This window comes from Hirundo rustica, chromosome 13 (genome assembly GCF_015227805.2).
Source record: "Hirundo rustica isolate bHirRus1 chromosome 13, bHirRus1.pri.v3, whole genome shotgun sequence".
Lineage (NCBI taxonomy): Eukaryota > Metazoa > Chordata > Aves > Passeriformes > Hirundinidae > Hirundo > Hirundo rustica.
The window spans coordinates 6,218,499-6,235,572 of NC_053462.1; the positions used below are offsets into that span (position 1 = coordinate 6,218,499).

The 17,074-nt window shown below is 45.2% G+C and overlaps 2 protein-coding genes across 4 annotated transcripts in view; one reads left to right on the top strand and one right to left on the bottom strand.

The window, feature by feature from the left end:
* MYO1E (myosin IE) overlaps positions 1-9,618 on the top strand; it is a 75,384-nt gene extending 65,766 nt beyond the window's left edge. For 2 of the 3 annotated variants that reach the window (XM_040076867.2, XM_040076868.2), the window contains 7 exons: positions 73-218; positions 701-847; positions 2,225-2,382; positions 2,820-2,912; positions 5,214-5,421; positions 7,856-8,025; positions 8,531-9,618. In XM_040076867.2, coding sequence (XP_039932801.1) covers positions 73-218; positions 701-847; positions 2,225-2,382; positions 2,820-2,912; positions 5,214-5,421; positions 7,856-8,025; positions 8,531-8,607 — 999 coding nt within the window. In that variant the 3' untranslated portion in view covers positions 8,608-9,618. Of the gene's footprint in view, positions 1-72; positions 219-700; positions 848-2,224; positions 2,383-2,819; positions 2,913-5,213; positions 5,422-7,263; positions 8,026-8,530 lie in introns of those variants that run through there. The other variant, XM_058422320.1, reaches the window with a different exon arrangement.
* A 1,467-nt stretch (positions 9,619-11,085) lies between these two features.
* On the bottom strand, positions 11,086-16,759 carry CCNB2 (cyclin B2). Its single transcript, XM_040076869.2, has 9 exons — positions 16,620-16,759; positions 15,640-15,768; positions 15,435-15,560; positions 14,874-15,044; positions 13,787-13,945; positions 13,258-13,494; positions 12,307-12,447; positions 11,645-11,755; positions 11,086-11,348 (listed from the first exon to the last, which is right to left on the bottom strand). The coding sequence occupies exons 1-9, from the start codon at positions 16,647-16,649 to the stop codon at positions 11,247-11,249; spliced, it is 1,206 nt and encodes a 401-aa protein (XP_039932803.1). The 5' UTR covers positions 16,650-16,759; the 3' UTR covers positions 11,086-11,246.
* Between the last annotated feature and the right edge of the window lie 315 nt (positions 16,760-17,074).

A 17,074-nucleotide genomic window follows, 5' to 3' on the forward strand; every position in this document is an offset into this window, starting at 1 on the left:
GTGCCAGGAACTGCCCAGCTCAGGGTCACACCACGCAGGACACGGCTGTGTATTTTCAATGTTGTGTTTCAGAGCGTGAAGCGAGATCTCGTCCTCACTCCCAAGTGCATTTACCTGATCGGGCGTGAAAAGGTAAAGCAGGGCCCAGAGAAAGGCCAGGTGAAGGAAGTCTTGAAGCGAAGGATGGAAGTGGAGAAAATTCTTTCCGTTTCTTTAAGGTCAGTACCTGGAATGGTTCTTTTCCATTGACAGAGTGATTTGTGGAAAACAGGGAAAATGAGTTGATTGATGATGGGGGAATTGAAAGCTTTCTTTTTGAATTTACTTGCTTTGGGTTTCAGACTTGCTTCAGTAACCTCCATATTTACAATTTATCTCTAGTCACAAAATCTGCCATTATTGAAGAGAAGGATTATAATTGTAACTTTAATAGTACTTGGTTTTTAGCTAACAGTAATTATTGTAAAATGACTAAGTAGTATTCCTGTCTCTCAAAAGGGATTCTTTCAGCTATTCCATTATCAACTCCTGAAAAAAATCAAACCTGTTCTCAGAAAGCAAGGCTCTGTAATTAATGCTGCTTGGACTTCGTTACGCTTTTAAAATTAACCATGAGTACTCTGCAAATGTCATTATAATGCTGGCTGTATTTGCTAATGACATTTTAAACTCGATGGTATGTGCTCTGATTTCCTTGCAGCACCATGCAGGATGACATTTTCATTCTACATGAACAGGAATACGATAGTTTGCTCGAATCAGTCTTCAAAACGGAGTTTTTAAGCCTCTTATCGAAACGCTACGAAGAGAAAACACAAAGAAAACTACCTCTGAAATTTAGCAATACGTGAGTTATGGCTTTTTTCAGTGGGCTTTTTTTAGGGTTAAACGTGTGTTCTTGCTGCCAAGGCAAATGACTGAGTGCAAGCTGCACTTTATTTACGATAATAAGAGGTAGCACAGTGTGAAACCCTGTACGTGCAAGGAGACCAGACTTTTGTGCTTGCCACGTCAGAGTAACAGGTTAGGATTTACCAGGGCCACTTGACACTTCCCACTGTATGTGTGCATGGAGAGCTGCCTTTGTTCTGACTGTGGCACCAGGGCAGGGCCTCTGCACAACCACTGCACAGCTGCTGCTTGCTCCTGGCAGGAGCAGGGACCCTCCTCTTCCTGCTCCTTCACCTCCACCTCGGAGTGCACACATCTCAGTGAAGAGTTTGAAAGAATTCCGGGCACATTATGTAGCAGTCTGAAATGCTGAAGTTGGCTGTGGTGCAGAGGACTGCAGGGCGAGAGTAATTCTAAGGAGGTCTCACATAAGTAAATGATATTTGGAACATTTTTTGGAAACAAGCGTGAAAACCTAGAGCATGTCTGATGTACAGTTTGGTTGTGAGGACACCCTGGAAACAATCCCAGCAAACATGTGCTTTTGTTAATACTTGCAGCCACTAAGGTGATAAGCAACAGCAGCAGGCCTTGGATTTGTATGTTTATTTATTGCCTTCAAAAAAGTGGAGGAATTACAAGAAGCAACTGGAGATCACTATTTTTTGTCTGGAAAGGGTGTAGAAGGAGAACTGAAGTGAGGAACGTTAGTACAGCATAAACTCCTGTACCCTGGGAATGCAAAGCCAGTACCAGGAGTAAATATCATGTATTGCATCTCTGGGGTCTTGCCTAAAACCCTATGAGTACAGTTCAGAGCAGGTGGATAGTGTGAAATGCTGGGAAAGAATGCGTGTGTGTGTGCGCCTGCGTGGAAAGAATGTAAAATGAAGAGGCTGAGGTGTGTATGCAGAACTGTTCCCTTGCAGCACAGCACAGGCAGTGCACAGGCACCCACTGTGTGTGCACGTGTGTGCAGAGTGTCCACAAACAGCGCTCGAGCAGCGCAGAGGCACTGGTGGCTCAGGGCTGACACATCCCCTTTGCACATTTTTGTTCAAAACTCACTGTCTTCTCCAGGCATCTTAAGCTTCCTTTGAGAAGCCATACCAGGAAAGTTAAAGCATCAATTAAGAAGAATATTTTTTTTAAAAGCATGGAAAAAATATCTAATTAGGTGGTTATGTCAGCTGAGTCACTCATGGAATGCAGATTCTCAGTCTAAGCTTTTAATTTTATATTTCTAAGTTACCTGCTGCCAAGCGATACTGCCTTGATTTGATGTAGCAATTTTGGGGGTTTTTTCATTCATGTGTTCACACACTTCTGTCAGACTTGAAGTGAAGCTGAAGAAGGAGAGCTGGGGGCCCTGGAGCAGTGCTGGTTCTCGACAAGTGCAGTTTATGCAAGGCCAAGGAGATGTAGCCGTTCTCAAACCAAGCAATAAAGTGCTGCAGATCAGCATTGGACCAGGGCTACCAAAGAATTCCCGTAAGTATGAATTTCCTCTAGAAGTTAGGGGTTTATAAAATCAGAGAACGGTTGACTTTTTCTATCCATGCTTGGCTCTAGCCTCACCATGTCCTTTATTAATTTCTCTGTAACACACAATGATCCTAAGGATACAGGAGAGTTCCTTGCTGCTCTACAGCTGTCAGTGTTCTGGGCCTTGCTTACTGTAGTTACAAGAAGGCTTTGCTTTATATCCTGAGGCTGAACTGGGTCACAAAAGGGAGAATATCCCAAAGTCATCCTTTTGTACCTAGTGCTTTATAACAGCCTGGCCAACCCTGCAGGACTCAGATTCCTTATTCCTGAAGATCAGCTCTTTCTGATCCCATCACAGAACAGGGGGTCTGGCAGCCAGCAGAACGTACATAATTAATGTAATTGTGAAGGGGTGACAGAATGTTGCTGGTTTCTTCTAGGTCCTACTAGACGGAACCTTTCCCAAGGCAGAGGATATTCCAGTAGGTCTCAAAATCAGACCTATCCTATGAGAGCTGCACCACCTCCTCCAGGTGAGTCCTGGTAGCTTGGGCAAAACAGAATTCCAAATGAAGGCATTTGTTCTCCTGTCATCTGGCAATTTTTACCCATTAAAAAAATATGTATGGTAAGTTTAAATTTCTCTTTAAAAAGATCCTGCCTGGAAAGCATCTGTTTGTAGGCATTTTATGAAGTATCTTGCTGGATATTCCCCTGGAGCTGTCCTGCTTGATGTGGATTGTGACTTGTTCAGACACTTGGTATAAGCCACTCAAGCTAAACCTGACCCTGTAGCTTTCTCCACTGTGAAGGGTAGGAGCTCTATGCTATCAAGCCATAGACAACGCTTGCGGTGAAACTGCTTTCAGGGCCAGCACAGCACAGAATGCAGTTTGTGTCTCATTGTCCTGCCCTGTCAGACATGTTACAATTCCTGTGTGCCCGAGTGCTGGGACCCAGCAGCTGTGCCAGTGAACAGCCTGGCTTTCTGCAGGGGACTGATGTCATCAGGGTGTTCCACTTCTGTCCTGGGCAGATACGATTAATTTTGCTTGTGAACTCACAGGGCAGAACAATATTCCATTGACCCAACATTTCCCAAGAGGGTTTTTTTTGTTGGTTTTTTTTTTAACTTACACTGCCAGGGTACTTTCTTTTTAACAAAGAGTCCTCTTTCAGTCAGTTGCTGTTTATTGAGAAGCACAGTGCGAATGGTGGAAGTTAGGGGTGTGACCAGTCTCGGTCACCAAATTAAATAGACAATTCCAAATCCTCCAAATCCAAAGACAGCTGTATGAGTGAAACTAAGGGCTGTGTGATCTGCCAGAACTGGTAGTGAAGTGGGAAATTACTGTAAGAGCTCTCCTGTCAGCAAACGGAGGTAGTGAGTATTTGTACAGCATCAGTTAAAGCAAGGACAGTCTGGTTTATATTTTCAAAAACTGTTTCAGCAGTTTTATAGCTAGGAGAAGTGTTACTGCTGAAGTTAAGTGCTGTGTTGACCCTTAGGCATTGGGCTATCACATTTAAAAGGTGAGTAGAAGGTTTTCCTACAAACCTCTCTGTAGGTTACAGTAACATGGATTTTTGTTTAGTTGGTTGTTTTTTGAATGTTAAACTCTCTTGGAAAGTAGCCACACATACTTGGAAAATCAAAATTGCACACAGGTGTGAGAAGAGTTCCAGTTAAAATGTCCAGATTTCCAAGGAGTTTGAAGCCATGTCCTGGTTTGGGCAAATTTCTCCTTGAAAATCCCAAACAATTATCTGGGTTCTGCTATTTTCGCATCTTGTTTTGAAATCAGTGGTGCAGTAGCTGAACAGAGTGTACAGTTCCATACAAGTTCAGAATAACCCAAACCTTTATATCACCATAATGCACATGCCATGCTGGCTTAGATTGCAGAGTGGGGTTTACACAGGAGTTTATGACCCTTGAGTTCTGCCACAGTACCCGGAGAACATCGGAAGCAAAGACGAGCTGTTACAGGCAGTAGGGTTTTCCCAGGTGCTGTGATTCTGATGCTCCTCTCTGCACAGCTCTTCTTTCTGCTGATGTTTAGCAGGCACAATCACAATGGCAGAGGAGGGGGGTCACACACAGAATTGAGGAAACTGATTTTTAATAGAAGTGTAGCTCCCGTTTTGTTCCATAGGGGTTTTAGGAATGTAAAGCGTGCAGACTTGTGCTCTTTAGGCCCTGATACTGCAATTAGCTCAGACATGGTGAGTTTGTTTTAAATTCAAGTTAGAGCCATAATTATTTATTTCAAGGCATATACCCATGTCAGTCCTAGAAGATTCAAGTACCAAAATAGCATTGAGGCATTATTTTTAAACAAAACAGTAAAAAAGCCCAAACATCCCCCACCCGCATGCTTGTTAAAATAGACAAATATTCATAGCAACTTAATAAAAACAGTCAAATTCCTTGAGTATGTGGTGGACTGAGTTTGAACTTCAAAAGAAGACATTCTGGCTAGCTTTTGATTAACCCTTATCTGGATCAAATGTTGTGCAGTGTTTGAGAGAGGAGCTGGTGGTACCATGTTAGCTGAACTGGAACTCAGCCGAGAGCTAATCCTTGTGCTTGCTTGGAACACCTAGGGTACACATCTTAAATCTGAGCATGAGTCCATGAAATTGGGAACCCAGAACAGATTGTCAGCAGACCAGAAACTGGGTGTAAATCAACATTTCAACATGATTTTGGTTTTGGGTTCCTTGATAGTGGGGCTCTCTGACAGCTGAGTGACAGCTAAGCCATCAAAGCCATATGCTTTTTACTGAGCTGGAGGTTGGACTGCATGCACTCACACTTCATTTATTTTTAGGTCAGCAGCAGAATGGAGTAATAAATCCCCCCCAGTCTGCAGCCTCCCCCCAGATCCCAGGAAATCAATGGGCCAATCAGAAGAACCTTTTATACACAAGTATGACACGACCAGCTTTACCACGGCAAATGTTGGGAGGATCAGGCAAGATTTCACAGCAACCACAAAGCTTGGATTTCTTGAAAGTACCTGACCAAGGAGCAGCTGGGTAAGATTTTACATTGACTCTGATAAAAAAGATGTCTATTTTTACAAACAGTTTTACACACTCAAACCATTCATGACTGATATACTCTGTGCATCAATCACCAGGTTGTGCTATTGAGCTGTACTCAAAGGTACCACCCATTCCATCAGATTCCAAAACATACTCCATCCTAGATCCATAGAATAAAGGTGAAGCAGCTCTAGTTTAATACCTTAAATTTGAATGTTGAAAGCCTTTAAAGTTTTTTTGTGGAGCTTTACTGTAGTGGGAGTCTTGAGTGTCACTTAATTGTCAAAGACTGCTGCCTATTCAGCAGTTCTAAGAAAAAAAAGAAAATTTAATTTAGAAGCAGTTTGCTGATGACTCCCATGATCTGCATGGAATGGGGGTTCTTGGAGTCAGCAAAAGTATATTTGTTTTTAATCATATCAACAGCAACTTTTTGTACAAGCAGCTGTGTCTCAGGTGTCAGCAGACAAGCTCCTTAGCAGGTGTTCTGCACTAAATTACCCTGCATTCTTTTGCTGTGTGATCCAGCAGGATGGTTATTAAGTAGATTAGTTACTATGTTAGTGAGCATTACACACCTCACAGTTATCAAATAGTAACATAAATGTTCACAGTTGATAGAATTTGAGAACAGAAAATGCACAGGGTTCCTTAGGAAGAGCTGTGGAGCCCTCAAGCAGGGTTAGGCAGGTGCAGAGGTCTTTGCAGTTGTACTAACGGCAGTCATTTTATCCCACTGTGCCAAGTGTCAGCCATAAGATATTCTGGGCATATTTAGAGCATTTTTTTTTGTTTAAGATTAATCTTCAAAGAAAGAAATCAGAAAGAAATGGCCACTGCTACTTATTTTACCACTTTCTCAAACCCATCAGCACATGCTTAACACATTTCCATCTTGTAATAACTTCCATGGATTTCGGTGGTGAAATGTTCTTGTCACACATCAGCTTCTTCCTAAACTCTTTTACTAATATTAGACTTTGTCTTGAGACTACAGTTGATGTAACAACAAAAAGATGTAAGTCATAGGATAAAACCAAACCCAAACATGCCAGGTGTTCTACAGCAGTAACAAAGCTAAGGAAGTACTCTTAGGAAAGTGACATTCCCAAGGTTGTCTTCCTGAGCATTATGCGCTCCTTTATTAATACACTGAAAAGAAACAACTTAACTGTATTCACCAGTGGATTTCAAACACAGTTCTGTGCTTGTTCCTTTTCAAAAGGAAGCTGTGAGCTAGAAGATATATGAATTTAGTATCTCAAAACCATAGCCATATAGAAGTAGATACCATTTTTAAGGAGTAGAATTAGGTTTACTTTTAGCAAATCTGCCAAGAAGGACGCAGTGGTACTAACAATCCAGTAAAAGACCAAGATTAAAATCAGCAGCCTCCCCCCCAGCAGCAAAACATCTCATTTAAGGTACTGTAGTTCCACCTTAGCTGCACAAAAGCTGAGCTGTTTTTCCAAGACTTGTGCTGAATTCCTTCATTTCCATACATCACATCTCCTGAGATGCTGAAGAACAGGAGAAAAATCTCTCCCCTTATAGAAACACTGAGAACTGAAGTGCTGTTGTAATCCATACCTGAAATCTTATTTTTTGGTGCAGTTGACTACTAAGTTAGGTTTGACAAAATTAAGCCTAGGACTTCATGTAAGTAACTGTAACCCTGTTCTGCAAAAGCTGTGTTATGTTATCATGGCATTACATGACATGATCACAGTTCATTCTCCTCATCATTACATTTTTAGTCATTCAGCACATACATTATCAATTTTATCAATTTTAAACTGACATACTGAGTCTAATACCTGTTCTCTCTTCCAGCCTTTATTAGCTGATGAGCTGGCAAAATGCATTTCTTCCCTCTTTCCCCTTCCTAATCTCTGGAGTGGTCACAGCTGTGACAGTTTGTGCAGCATCTCCCCTGCTGCTTCAGAGTTGGCTGTAACAGAACAAGTCCATAGATGGCCCTGGAATCTGAGGCACCTTAAAAGAGATGCGAGTCTCTGTTACAGCTTAGTCACAAGAATGGTAAAGTAGCAAGCCTGTGAGCTAGAACTTTGTTTTTGGTACTGAAAACTAAATCACTGGTGACACTGGGGCAAGGGGAGAGACACAGCCTAAGCTGTGTAGATACCAAGATATGCGTGAACCACATGTGCACATTTGCTTCCATGTCAGCCTGGACACTAAATGTCTTCTAAGCATTTGAACTGGTGTTGGGAAGCTTTTCCACAGGAAAGAAACGGCAACTGTCCCTTTCACAGGGAAGTCTCACACTGCTGCTTTTAATGGTTGTGACATTGAAGAAAATCAGCTTTCCCTTGTTCTGTGATGTTCTATGAAATGAATCCTTTAAGAGGGTTTGCTGAAGCTCAGGTCTGAGCCCCAAAGCCCACGAGCCCTTGCTGTGCAGTGTCCGCAGGCAGACCTCGAGCCGCCCGCCCCCGGCCGGAGGGAGGCCCAAGCCGCAGCCCAAGCCCAAGCCGCAGGTGCCGCAGTGCCGGGCGCTCTACGCCTACGACGCGCAGGACACCGACGAGCTCAGCTTCAACGCCAACGACATCATCGACATCATCAAGGAAGGTACGGACACGCGGGGCTGGCCCTTTGAACTGTCCTTGAGCTCCATTGCCACAGCGGGGTAGGACGGGACTTTGTGAGCCACCCTGCTCCATCTTCTCTTGGTAGGTGTGCAGATTTCCATGACGGCTGGGGGGCAGAGAAGCCCCTAGTCCAACATCTTCACTCGAGAGCATGTCAGAGACAGACCAAAGACCTGGCACTGGCCCTGCAGAGCTGTATGCTTAGTGAGACAGTAATTCTGTCACTGGCTCTAGAGGAGAATTAGCCAAAACCCTAACTGTAGCACAAGAAGCAAAATGTAATTAAGCAGCTCCATCTCTGGGTCTCCAAAGCACCTTCCTCGAAGCAAAATGATGTGGCCTAAAAATGAACACCCTCCAAAAATCCTATCCCCTCATTTCTTCCCAAGAAGGCTCTCAGTGAGTGCCACAGCTTTGCAAGGTTGTACCAGGTACACAGAAAGGCTTCCAGATCCTCACTCCTTACCTTGCTGTCCTTGTTACAGATCCTTCTGGCTGGTGGACGGGAAGACTACGGGGGAAACAAGGTCTGTTTCCCAACAATTACGTCACCAAGATTTAAAAGACTTTCAGAGAAAAACAGGTGTAAAGGTACCAGTGGTTGAAGATGTTTTCCCTTGCCTTCAGGACATTGTTCTTCCAAGGTCTGCCGTTCTCAGCAGTATTTTCACCAGTAAATTGTGTATGAGCAGGAACAGCTACCCACAGTACAGACTTTGATCTTTGTCTCAGTACCATACAGCAATGAACTGACCAATTATTTATTACGTTTAAAACCTGGTTTAAACACCTGGTAAGGTAAGTGAAGAATGCTCAAATCTATCATCTTCCTGAAACAGGTGATTTACAGTCTGGAACCAGGAACTTCAGAAGGGGTCTATTTAATAAGTGCCTTCAGCTGAATATCACAACCTTTTTAATTATCTACTAAAGATAATGTTAAATGCACATTTCCTCTAATGCAGATCATTCTGGGGAACATGTTAATAAGTATGCTGCTACATGTCAAAAAGATTTAGGCTCATTAGGGATATTACCATCTAAAAAAACTACTGTGATGGTCTATTTAAGTAATTCTGTACAGAGATGTAATGGAACTGGTTTGTGTTTGCAGGTGTGTTTAGGGACTCCAACAGGCACTGTAAGAATTTAAAACTGAAAATTACATAGTACTGTATGCTAAACAATGTTGCCTTCTTCAAGATTTATATTATAATATGGCTGGCCCATGTTGGATTTATGTTGAATACTCTACCTGTTATAGAAGTGTCTTTATGCAGAGCTGTACATTTATAGAAATAGTTATATACTGTATATAAAAACTGGTTATGATAGAAACATGTATAAATGTATAATGCAGTAGTTCACTGTTCTTATGAAGTAGTACTGCTAGACTTTTTATGCCAGGTACTTACAGATATGCACTACTCCTCCTTTTAAATAGCAAAAGCACAGGTGTTACTGCCCAAGTCTGATTGCCTCCCCCAGCAGAGTGGCTGTTGCTTGCCCTGCAGTTCTGAGAATTCCTGCTTTGCCTTTTGAACCTCCATAAAATAAAACACAGAAAGATCAACAGGTTTGTTCTCTGTGCAGTTTGTTCTCACATGTATAAACAGATCCTTTCACAACACTGGCTTCAGGATTTTACTCCACTGACTTCTAAAGAAAAAAACCCTTTCTTCACTCCAAACCAAATTATTTTCCCTATGTCTAGCTGAAGTGCCGTGCATTTCTTTCTCTCATGTTAAGAGCAGTTAAAAGGTCTGCATATGTTGGTATTAAAAGCTGCATAAGCTTTAAGATACAGCTAAAAATCTTGAATCCCTCCCTCCTAAACCATTGCCTAAGTCTAATGTAGGTACACAAACTCCATCTTCTATTGAAGCTGTTTCTGGGAGCCAGAAATAAAGACCTCACTCCAAAGGAGGAATAATAGCCATGCAATGAATGAAGCACATTTTTCAGAGTATTCACTATTTGCAGCAAGTGCTAGGCTTGCTTATCCCAGGGGAAAGAAAAAGCTCCTGCTTGAGGAGATAAAACCCAGTAACTTCACCATCCTTCCCACAGGGGAGCACTGAGGTCTAGGTGAGTTCTGTAGCCTCGGGTTCTTGCCTTCTACATCAGAGCCAGCACACTCATGAAGAGCAGATGCTGAGCAATCATAGAACAGCTAAGCATGGAAGGGAGGTGCTGAGTTCAGTATAACCTGGAGACTGTCAAAAGGTCTAATTTAACAATACTTCTACAAGATTAATTTAACAAATAGACATAGATGAGGTATTGAGGCAGAAAAGTTGCATTACTTACACGCTTGTATTCCCTGAGCCTACAGATACTGACACTTAGATTGGAAACAAAGACAAAAGCAAGCAAAGTGTCAAGGAAGTGGCAAGAACTGCCTTATGCTGGGTTTGACTCTATAATCCCAGGTACAGAGGTTTATTGGAGAAGCAGGGTGGCAGAAAGATGTGGGCAAGCGAACAGGTAATGAAAAACCTAAGGGGGTTCTTATCAGGAAGTGGAGAAGGTTTCAAGGGCTGAGCTGCTTTCAAAAGGTCCCATGGATCACAGTTCCACACCTGCATTCCCTGCACAGCTGTTAGCATTACAGGAGCTGTCCAGTTTTTCTACCTTAGCTCCATTTTTTTAAGCACACGGAGAAACACAAAGATTTACAAGGTTAATACCTGTTAAAGGTAGCCTACATCTTTCCCCAAACTTGAAGATGGCTAACTACAAAAAAAAAATCAATTCCAGTATACTTTTTTGGAACAAGGCACTGAAATAAAGTACATATTTAGTGTTCTTTAAGGTACAACAAAAACTATGCACTATCTGCCTCCTCTTTATGTTAAGAGTGAAAATAAGTTAATAAATATAATGCAATGTATAAAGCTTGGCGATTCTCTCTGGAAACAACCACAGAGAATAATCAAGCCCATTTAACTGCAAGTTGTAACAATCACCTACTCAGTCAAATGTTCCACTTGGACATTAGATTGCAAACACGTAGGTTGTACCTTAAAGAGTCACAGTCTCAATATTTAAAAGAGTTTTATTTTTAGATAGAAAGCTGTATTACAAAGCAAATATAAAACATCACCTTCTATATGAGTCGGAACTGTCTGTGGGAGGCTGGAATGCTATGTACAAAAGCAGCTAAGTGCAAGCCCCATCAGGCCCTGGCTGGCCAGGGCTTCACAGGAGTGATGCAGCCAGATCCTTGATGCTCTGACTGGTCAGCTGAGGGATGGTGCTGATGCTCAGTAGTTTGCTGCTTGCATACTTGTTTTTGATAGCCTGCGGAGTAGAGAACAGGGACACTAAAGTTTCACACGTACACTATTTATGCTTAGACAAATAATTTTGAGTCAATTTGCATGCCTGCTTGGAAAACAAACCAACAAAGCTGGCTCTGAACCAGTTTGCAAAGTAAGAAGAGCACAATTTGTCTAAAAGGTTTTGCTATTAACAAAGGCTTGTCAGGAGAGTGTATGCTATAAGGTCATGTACAGAGCACTTACCGCAGGAGCCACAATGTGCAGCAAAGCTATGTTTTAAAACATAAGAGAAAGTATTGAAGTAGTTATACTTACAGTGTATTTTGCTAACTTCTCGTTTACTTTGACCACATTCTTGGCCATATGTTTCATGGTCATCACAAGACTGTCTTCTGCATAGCCAGTGTAGTACTGCTGCTTTGCACCCTGCAGCAGAACAGTAACAAACCTGAGATTTGTGAAGGGGGAATTGCTGCTCGAGGCAGTCACTGCAGGAGCAAACTCCCTGAGCTTCATGGCTAAGCCTCAGGTGCTGGAAACCACAGCTGTCAGTTTAAAGGACAGATCCAGAGTAACCTGATGTGCAGAAGTCTGAACGCATCAATTTCAAGGACCATGCTTCTACACTGAACAGAGGATAAAAGAGCAACTACAGCTGAACTATAACTCACTACTCATGGTCCACAACTTCATTATCCTACATATACAGCAAGAATTATGAAAAGCTACCTTTACTTAGTGTAGCCTTCAGTAACTCAATGCTTTCACGAGAAAAATCCTTTTGTACCCAGTATTCACACAGAAAAGGATTTTGAGTTTTAACTTGTACATTCCTTTTTCTACCTGCCACTATGCATCAGGCTGTCCAACCATCATTCCAGCACCAGTGTTGTTACCAACCTAAACACAATCTTTCAAGTACTTTTTTATTGGTTCAATTCCACTGAGTGAAGAACAAGTTTGATTAAAATACTCACCCATTTGTTGCTTCCCAGAACCTTCTGAGACAGGCAGAGTGCAGCAGCTGCGATCTCTGAAGGCCGGTGGTGAACCATGTCATAGTCTATCAGTGTCAGCTCCATCAGGTATTTTGCTAGAGTGTGTTGCTTAGCATCGGCCTAGAAGGTGGAGAGCTCATTAATCCACAGTTTCCCTTCACTTTAGCATAATCACTCAGAATTGCTTATTGTGTGTTCAAGAACAAAACAAAAATAGCAAAATCTTTACTACGGTTTAGGGACCATCCTTTCCAACAGACATTCCTCCCAAAATCAAGACCAGCAGCCATTTGGAATTTAGACACAAAGTCAAGTGAGGGATTTTAACAGAAAACTGCAGTATCAGGTACTGCTGTGCCCAACTAGGGCCTCTGTAATGCAAACTTATCCCTCTGTAATGCAAACTAGGGGAGGGGAGGTGTAAAAATGACTTAAGGAGAACCTTATTTGAGTTACCCAGCGGTCTGCTAAGGTGATTGAAGCCCACCTCAGGAGTGGACAGTCATTTAATATAACTACAGAGGTGAAGAAAAAAGAGGGTTGGGTCATAGAGAAAGCTTATCTTTTGATTCTTAACTAACACAATATTTGCAACCAGAAGTTACGAAGAACTGCAACACTGCTAGTGTTTTACTAATAAATACCCTGATCATCAGGATTAGAAAGATTAAAAGCAAGGATTCTTAGTTAACAGTAAAATTCCTGCCACTAACGCCGAACACGGGCCCCAGTAAATAGAAATGTGAAATATTACTGGCTGCAACAGTGACATTGTCGTGCTACTCCACACGGTGGAGTCTCAGAGCCGAGCATTTCTTCATCCAGCATTTAAGCTGGAGGAGGTAAGATCACATGATAAAAACGCCAGAAACCATCCTGAGAGGTTTTACCAATACAGGAAAGTGCCAGACAATGAGGACAAGTACCCACCTCCCCAGCTTTTGATGCTCTTCTTAAGAAGTGAATTGGAAGAGGTCGCCCCAAGTCAAAGTTTAATTCTTTAAGAATAATCATCTCCATTTCTCTAACTTCATTACTGGTGTAGGCATTGTCAGTAATGTAAACAAAGTCTGCTACATCAGGAGACAGTATCTCTTCATATTTTGAAGCTACAAGCAGCGCTGTTACACCCACCAGCTGAAGCTTCTTGCGAGGTACTGGATAACTCTGCAAGACAAGACATTTAAAATGCAGACCCCTGAAGTGTCAAACTCGAGATAGTTAGATTCATATTTATCAGTTTAGAATACCAGCATGACAGTGCTTGTTCCTATAAATGAGATTTTCACTCTAGTCAAAGGTCAAAGGTGGCAGCAGCCTCAGAGTTGAAATGCTGCACTGTAACAGCTCTTACACACAGAGCAGATTTTGCAGATTGTAAAGATTTCTAAAAATCCTGAACTCCTTTACAAACATAGTAACTGAACAATTACTGAGCATGACTTGAAGGAGACCTCACCTGTAAGAAGCGATCCATGATGGCCACGCACATGTAGAGCGTCTCCTGCAGGAGGTGGAATCTCGAGTGCACCTGGACGAGCCAGTCCACCAGGATGGCGCGCATGCGCCCGTTGGTCGTCCTCCCGTCCAGGTAGTGCGGGCGGACCGACTGCTGCAGCTGTGGGGAGAGCGCCGTGAGCAGCTGGGCAACCCCCAGGGACACCTGGGCAACGCCCCTGGGACACCTGGGCAACGTCCCTGGGACACCTGGGCAACGTCCCTGGGACACCTGGGCAACCGTCCCTGGGACACCTGGGCAACGTCCCTGGGACACCTGGGCAATCCCCCTGGGACACCTGGGCAACGCCCCTGGGACACCTGGGCAACGTCCCTGGGACACCTGGGCAATCCCCCTGGGACACCTGGGCAATCCCCCTGGGACACCTGGGCAATCCCCCTGGGACACCTGGGCAATCCCCCTGGGACACCTGGGCAAACCCCCCTGGGACACCTGGGCAACCCTCCCTGGGACACCTGGGCAACCCTCCCTGGGACACCTGGGCAACCGCCCCTGGGACACCTGGGCAACCGCCCCTGGGACACCTGGGCAACGTCCCTGGGACACCAGGGCAACGTCCCTGGGACACCTGGGCAACCCTCCCTGGGACACCTGGGCAATCCCCCTGGGACACCTGGGCAATGCCCCTGGGACACCTGGGCAACCGCCCCTGGGACACCTGGGCAACCGCCCCTGGGACACCTGGGCAACCGCCCCTGGGACACCTGGGCAACGTCCCTGGGACACCAGGGCAACGTCCCTGGGACACCTGGGCAATCCCCCTGGGACACCAGGGCAACCCCCCCTGGGACACCAGGGCAACCCCCCCTGGGACACCTGGGCAACCGCCCCTGGGACACCTGGGCAACCGCCCCTGGGACACCTGGGCAACCGCCCCTGGGACACCTGGGCAACCGCCCCTGGGACACCTGGGCAACCGCCCCTGGGACACCTGGGCAACCGCCCCTGGGACACCTGGGCAAACCCCCCTGGGACACCTGGGCAAACCCCCCTGGGACACCTGGGCAATGCCCCTGGGGCATCCTACCTCGAGCTCCCTCAGGTACAGGTAGATGTCTTTTACATAGTCACTACACAGCTGGGGGTTCTCCCAGTCATCGGCATCAATGTCTTCTACGTTGTTGAGCAATACATCGGAGAAGGCTTGGCACAAATCCTCCTCTTGCATTGACACATCCATAGGGACAGGAGACAAAACCTAAGGAATATAAACACATCCTAAGAATCTACTGTTTAAGTTTCAATGTTCTTTTGCTTCCATGTTTCACCATTCACTAATGCAATTTCTTTAGATGGAAGTTGAAACCAAGCTTGGGCTCCAGTGCAGGAAGTTTCCACTGACATACCACAAACATAGAATCCCAAGATCTTGTAGTAATTCCCAACTACTTCATCCAGTACTTCAATAGCTCAATCGGCCACTTGAACATCAGCCTTTAAGTACAACATGTATTAAACCACAACCTCAGTACAGAGGCTTTGCTTTTTCGGCAGGGGAATGAGATACAGTCACACATAAACTATTGTGAAGGTAGAGCTCAAAGACGCAAATCAAATTTAAAATCTGAACAGTATCATCACTTCCTACCTTTGGAACATCAGTTTCTTTCTTTGCTTGATTTACAGCAGCTAGAGCTTTAGGCAGTACAATTCCATTTGTCATCTTGCTAGGTCCTTTCACAGGTTTTGTGGATGCTTTGGGGCATTCTGTTTTCTGTCATGAAAACAATTATTATTAGTATAGAGCAGCAATCCAACGTCTCCTTATACAGAGATTTCAAAGGTTCTCTTACCTTAGATATGTGTGTTCCTCTTGTTGCAACTTTATTTCCTATTTCTTCTAAAGCAGCCCTTTTGCCAGTCACGTGAGTTTTCGCTTTACTTCTAAGGTCAGACACAGCATTCTCCATCCCTCTGGTGATCTAAAATTATAAAAATTTGAGTCAGAGACCAACAACTTTCCAATACCTACTCAATTATAGCCTTACCAGCACTGTACCTGCGTAACTCTGTGCCTACTATGCATTACTCAACCAGCTTTTACTTCCTAGCCAGTCACACACGATCAGAGGAAGAAGTCTCCTCTCTAGGTTCAGAGCACTGTACTTGTGAATGGTGTTGTAAAATTAAGCAATGCACCCTGTCTTTACTTTTTAACTTTTTGAGGTCAGAGTGCTCACCTGCCTATTTAACGCTATTATACTTACACTTAGCAACTCTAGCAGCGCCCCCCAGAGGATACAGGAAGCAAGTTCCTCGTTACATATATGCCATATAAATTAAAAAGCTATGCTACACGCAAAAATTAATATTGTTTGTTATGCGCAACAACAAGACCACCAGGCTTCAGGTTTTTCGTTGAGTTCAGTTTAAACCATTACACAATCACCACAGAACAGAGGCTCCTGTAGTCCCCTTCTTACACCTCCCCCTAAAGCAGTTTCAGTTTTCCCACTCCCACATCCCCCCCTGTTCCGCGGGGGAGCCGCGGGGGGCCAAGGCCAGGCCAAGGCTGCCCAGAACGGGGCCCCCTCCCACCGCTGGGCCATAGCTCGGCTCGGCCGCCGCCGCTCCCGCCGGAGTACGGGGGGCCCCCGGCCGGTCTGAGAGCCGAGAGCTGCCCCCCGCCCCCGCCCGGCCGGCCCGCGGCCCCCGCGCCGCCTGAGGGCAAAGAGCGGCGCGGCCCCTTGGCCGCCGGCGGCCACTCTCTCGCCCACCCGGGCTGCTCCTCCGCGGGACCCCCGGCCCGCCCGGCGCCCGTGGCGGTACTCACAGGGGCACGGCGCGTCACCGGCAGCGCCATGGGCACGGACACGAGGGGGGCCGCTGCGGCCGCTTCGCACAGACCCGCTCCGCTCCCAGCCAAACCGACGGCCGCTCCCTCACGCTGCCGCGGCTCCCTTTAAACCCTATCCTGCTTTACTATTGGGCAACTTCGTACGATGCACGCGTCCGATTGGCCCGGCCGCGCAGGCCCCGCCCCCGCAGGAAACGGCTGCAGCCGCTTCCGGCGGCGGCGCCCCTGAGGGCGGGGCAGAGCTCGCGCCCCGAGAGGCAGCGGCAGCGCGCGGAGCCGCGCCCGCGGAACGCTCCCGCCTCGGGGGAGCAGCCCGAGGGGCAGCCGCAGGATTTATAACGAGGCACGAGAGGCAGGAACGCCAACGCTGCCGCAGTTGCCTAAACCGACGGAAAAGCTTACTTAGAGTTCTTCTCCGGTCTCTTAAAATT